This window comes from Carcharhinus amblyrhynchos, chromosome 5 (assembly GCF_965287045.1).
Source record: "Carcharhinus amblyrhynchos chromosome 5, sCarAmb.v2.hapA, whole genome shotgun sequence".
Classification (NCBI taxonomy): domain Eukaryota; kingdom Metazoa; phylum Chordata; class Chondrichthyes; order Carcharhiniformes; family Carcharhinidae; genus Carcharhinus; species Carcharhinus amblyrhynchos.
In genome coordinates, this window is record NC_137328.1 from 8,796,039 (window position 1) to 8,801,981 (window position 5,943).

The following is a 5,943-nucleotide window of genomic DNA, read 5'->3' on the forward strand; positions in this document are numbered from 1 at the left end:
TTTGAGTTGTCTCTCAAGAAGTTCGCACCGCAGAAGGAGTCACTCTGGCCCCAGTGAAGTTGTCTTCTCGGCATTGTGAACACCCGTCCATCAGCTAAGGGTGACCGGTCCTCCAGTTGTGGCTAAGAGATGGCCAATTCGCAATGATACAATAAATGTGCCCCAAGCCAACAAAAGAGAGGGAAAAGAATAAAACCTCAGGCTTTCAAATATTCTGATTTCTCTTGGGGAATTCATTAATGATGTTCACATTTCTAGGAGTTCTCCCTTCCCCACTCAATTTCCCCCCCCCCTACCAAGTGTTCCAAGTATCAACTTGAAACATATCAGTTTGACCCATTTTCCCCACAGGTCTGTAGCCCCATGCTTTGCATTGTTCAGAGGGTTAACTATCAAGCTTCCAGATCCACCAGACATGACACCGTGAACCTCTCCTTGTGGGGAGCTCTCTCTCTTTCAGGCATAAAGACTGCAAATCACTGAATCCCCCAATGGAACAGGAGGCGGCCATTCGGCCCATTCAAGTCTGCCCCGACTCACCAAACGAGCATCTCTTGGGCTTGTGGTCATTATTTACCCCGCGCACAGCGAGTTCCCCGACACGCCCCCCATCTCCAACCCAATTCACTTCAACTAACACATCGCTTTTTATTGTTCCAAAACAAAATTAAGAAACTTCAGCGTTCTCCCTCCCAACCAGCACGGAACGGAATCCTCCAGTCCCCGCAGAAGGCAGTTCGCTCCATCCTGCCTGGTGCTGGCTCTTTGCAAGGGACTATATCCAATCCAACCCCTCTGAGCTCTGCAGATTTCCAGTACTTGTCACGAATTCTCCATCATACTCGTGTCCCGTTTACCGGATTCTTTCCACATTATCACATCCCTTTTTTTTCCATAGATCATCCAAATGCACAGGAGGAGGCACTTCCATCCATCCTGCCCGTGCTGGGCCCCCTGAAAGGGCTATCAAACCGCGTCCTGCTCCCTCTCTCCCCCCTTCAAGCCGCGCCAGGATGTGTTAGTGTCCAAGAGACGCTCACAGTTTCCACATCACATTTACCGAATTAACGCGACACGATCACCTTTCGATACATCAGAGAATCAAGTCATTCGGTCCATCCTCTCTTTACTAGCCCCCTTTGAATGAACAATCCAGCTAGGATCCACTCTTTTTGTTCTTTCCTATACCATTTGCTTCTATTCAAGTATTTTGTCTCACTACTAAAAAAAAACCACTCGGTCCACCGTATCTGTACTAGCCCCTTTTTTGGAAAGGACGATCCGGTTAAGTCCCACTCTCCATCGCTCTTTGCCACAACATCTGCTCTTAGTCAAGAATTTTGTCCAACACGTAATCATACAACCATTCGGCCCATCTTAACCGAGCTAGCCCCCTCCAGAGGGCAATCCAATTAGACCAAGGCTTGCTCTTTGCTGCCACATTTGCTCGTGTTCAAGAATTTTGTCCAGTTCCCCCAACTCCGGGGATCCCGCAACCATTCCGCCCATCGTATGTGTGCTAGCCCCTTTTGTAAAAGAGCAATCCAGTTAAGTCCTATTCTCTTTTGTTTCCTACAACATTTGCTCGGAGTCAAGCATTTTGTCCAAGTGCGGAATCGTACAATCATTCGGTCCATCATAACCGTGCTAGCCCCTTTAAAAGGGCAATCCAGTTACGACCTACTCTCCATCGCCCTTTCCTGCAACGGTCGCTCGTATTCAATGATTTTGTCCAACTCCGGAACCGTACAGCCATTCGGCCCATCTTATCATTGCTAGCCCTTTTGTGAGGGCAGTCCAGTTAGGTCCGACTCTCTATCGCCCTTTCATGAAACACTAGCTCCCAGTCAAGTATTTTTTTGTCCAGCAAATCACCCCTTTGGGGGGGGGGGGTGAGACTCTGTTAAAAAGGGGGGGGAGGTGGTTGAGTCTCTGTTAAAAAGGGGGGGTGAGTCTCATTTAAAAAGTGGGGTGGCTTATTTGGACAAAAATACTTGAATGGGAGCAAATGTCGGAGATGACAAGGGGCAGAAGGACTAAACTAGATTGCTCTTATGAGTCAAGTTATCAGTTTTTGCAGGGTTGGCAGTGATTGCATTGCCTTACCTTGGACTGCCGGGGGTACTGCTTGCCCACGATGCTGACCACCGGGATCTGGATGGTGGACGAGAGGAACTCCAGTTGCAGCAGCTCGCCGGTGCTCTGGGGGAAGGCGAGCAGGGCGCTGACCCCCTGCACCACCACGGTGCGGCAGACACTCTCCAGGAAGGACTGGGGGTCGCGGCGGGAGGAAGGGGGCACCCCGAAGGCGGGCACCTCGCCCAGCCCCGTCTCCATGCCCACCACCAGCTCCACGGTGAGGTTGTAGGGCAGCAGGCGCGCCGCCCGGCCGTTGAGGCGCCGCACGGCGCGCAGCAGCGCATCGCGGGCAGCGGCGGCCGGCGGGACCGGAGAATGTTGGCTGTTGCCCAGCGCGGAGCTGTTGGACAGCGCCCGCGGCGGAGCTCCGGGAGGCAGCAGCAGCACCGCTCCCAGCCGCACCGTGTGCCCGATGCGCCGGAGGATGTGGCAGGGTTGCGGGTGGCTGCGGGAGGCGGGCACGCTGCTGGGCAGGAGGAACAGCAGCAGCAGCAAGGGGCAGAGCGGCCACAGCAACACCCCCGGGAGCAGGCGGCTGCCTCGCAACACTCTCATCACCCCTCCCCGCAACACCACCAAGTAGCAAATTGCAAAAACTGCCCGAAAGAAAACCCCCAGTTCAAACTCCGACTCGCATCAAATGCAAAAGAAGAGCCGATGCAAAAGGCTGCCCGAGAGCCTGGGCACAAAGTGCAAAAGAGAGGAACTGCTTTGGTGCCGCCGGTTTTGCACGCGAGGCTGCGGGAGCGGAAACTTGTTGCGGGTTTTGCGGCGTCTCGCGCTGCCCAGCGCCACATTCCACGTTCCATCCATTGTCCGGGAGAAGGGGCGGGGCCCCGGGCAGGCCGCCACTGCGCCTGCGCCCCCGCTGGCCCCGCCTCCCACTGTGCCATCTATCTGGTTTGATTTCATTCATTCTTCGCATCATCCATCTCTTACTCTGGCTCCGTGCTTTTAAAACTCAAACTCTCCAACAATACACGCTGGTGAGCACTGCCGCCTCACAGGATCTCCAAGAAGGACTCACAACTCCAGGGACCCCGGGCTCAATTCCCGACCTCGGGTCGCTGTCTGTGCTGACTCCGCACGTCCTCCCCGTGTCTGCGTGGGTTTCCTCCGGTTTCCTCCAAACGGCGTGATGCTTAGGGTGCATTGGCCATGCGAAATTCTCCCTAGGTGTGCCTGAACAGGGTCGGAGTGTGGTGACCACGGGAGTTTCGCAGTAGCTTCATTGCAGTGTTAATGTAAGCCAACTTGTGACACTGATAAATAAATTTAAGTAGGGTGGCACATAGTGGTTAGTAGTGCTGCCTCGCAGCGCCAGGGACCCAGGCTCAATTCCAGCCTCGGGTCACTTTCTGTGTGGGGTTTGCACATTATCCTGGTGTCTGCATGGGTTTCCTCCGGCTGCTCCGGTTTCCTCCCACAGTGCAAAGATGTGCAGGTTAGGTGGATTGGCCATGCTAAATTTTCCCTTAGTGTCAGGGAGATTAACGGGGTAGGGTTATGGGGATAGGCCTGGGTACAATTATGATCGGCGCAGATTTAATGAGCTGAGTGGCCCTCTGCACTGTAGGGATTCTTTGATTCTATGAATGCTATCGTTCTCTACACCCTATCTATGACTGTAACACTACATTCTGCACCCTCTTCTTTCCTTCTCTATGTACGGTATGCTTTGTTATACAGCACGTAAGAAACAATGCTTTTCAATGTATGCTAATACATGTGACAATAATAAATCAAATCAACTCAGTAGAGTGGGGTGGCACAGCGGCACAGTGGTTATCACTGCTGCCCCACAGCTCGAGGGACCCGGGTTCGATTCCCGGTTTGGGTCACTGTATGTCTGTGCGGAGTCTGCATGTTCTCCCCGTGTCTACGTGAGTTTCCTCCGGGTGCTCCAATTTCCCCCCACAGTATGAAAGAAGTGCTGGTTAGATGCATTGGCCATGTTAAATTCTCCCTCAGCGTACCTGAACAGGTGCCAGAGTGTGGCAGCTAGGGGATTATCACAGTAACTTTATTGCAGTATTAATGTAAGCCGACTTGTGACACTAATACATAAACTAAACTAAAACCTTAGTCAGGGAGGGCATGAGGCTGGCCCATTGTGCTGGGGGTGGGCTGACGCCTGCAATTGTAGCTTCCTTAAGATAGGGTAAAGGATCAGAGTAGCCAATGAGGTCAAACCGAGGCTTTATTTGGTACAATTTTTCAAAGCCATTTCGGCCTTTTTGCTGCGATGAAGCGTCAGATCGAGTCCAGGACGGGGTGCAATGCCTCATCTTGTCAGCTCGGATCTGGTTTGTCCCTCATGTGGGGACCACGATTGGGTTGAATTTGAATTGGCTTTTTTGATTGGAAGCGGTTTGTCCAGGACAAGACTAGTCCATTGCATGTCGGGTGTGCTGACATCTGCAATGTCCCCAAGTGCAGTATACTAAACTGCAAAATTTATTAAAAAGTAGGCAATTCAGCTCTTCGAGCCTGCTTCGCCATTCAATCATCTCATGGCTGATCTGTCCCTGGTCTCAGATCCACTTCCCTACCAGTTCCCCATATCCCTTTAACCCATTTTTTAAAATCAGAAATAGATCTCTCTCCACCTTGAAACCATTTAATGATTCAGAATCCACTGCGCCATCAAGCTAAACAAATTCAACACCCTTTGTGAGGAGCAGCTCCTGCACATCACTTATCATAAAATCCCTACAGTGCAGAAGAAGCCCATTCGACCCATCAAGTCTACACTGACAACAGTCCCACCCTATCCTGTTACCTTACGCATTTAACCTGGCTAATCCTCCTGACACTAAGGAGCAATTTAGCATGGCCAATCCACCTAACCCGCACAAATTTGGAGTGTAGGAGGAAACGGAGCACACGGAGGAAACACACACAGACATGGGGAGAATGTGTAAACTCTACACAGACAGTCACCCAAGCTGGGAATTGAACCCAGGTCTCTGGCACTGTGAGGCAGCAGTGCTAACCACTCTGCCACCACGCTGCCCTTATTTATTATTAGGAAAATACGATGTCAACATCCTTGGGATTATGATCGATCAGAAACTCAACTGGGCTCATCACATAAACACAGTGGCTACAATAGCAGTTTTAATAGTTTATTTATTTATCCAGGTAGATATATTTATTTTAAGTTTATTTATTAGTATCACAAGTAGGCTTATATTAACAGTGCAATGAAGTGACAGTGAAAATCCCCAAGTCACCACACTCTGGTGCCTGTTCTGGTGCACTGAGGGAGAATTTAGCACAGCTGATGCACCTAACCAGCACGTCTTTCGGACTGTGGGAGGAAACCAGAGCAGACGCAGGGAGAATGTGCAGACTCCACACAGACAGTGATCCGAGCTGGGAGTCGAACCTGAGTCCCTGGTGCTGTGAGGCAGCAGTGCTAACCACTGTGCCACCGTGGAAAAAATAGCTGTGACATATACCAAATATGTCAAATCATAGATAATCTGATCTTAAAATCTCTTTTAGCGGCATGTATTACCACACCAATCTCTCATATTATTTAGACGATTATCCATCTCCCCTCTTCATTTTAAACAATTTTAGCCTTCCATGACTGCTCTGCAGCCAAACATAAAATCAGATCAGCTTTCAAGTTCATTCTGAAATGTGTTCGCTAATCCATACTTCGAAAGTATAATTAATCTTCTGCATGTACCCCGAACAGGCACCAGGGTGTGGCAACTGGAAGAACACACAGGAATTTCTGTGACTATAGACATGACTCCAGGATGCCCCCTTACTGCCAGAGTCAAGACTGCC

General features: G+C 50.6%; 1 protein-coding gene across 1 annotated transcript in view; it reads right to left on the reverse strand.

Annotated features, from left to right (window-relative positions):
- grin3a (glutamate receptor, ionotropic, N-methyl-D-aspartate 3A) overlaps positions 1–2,694 on the reverse strand; it is a 148,824-nt gene extending 146,130 nt beyond the window's left edge. The window contains exon 1 of the mRNA XM_080188457.1: positions 2,107–2,694. Coding sequence (XP_080044583.1) covers positions 2,107–2,694 — 588 coding nt within the window. The remainder of the gene's footprint in view (positions 1–2,106) is intronic.
- Positions 2,695–5,943: the final 3,249 nt, after the last annotated feature.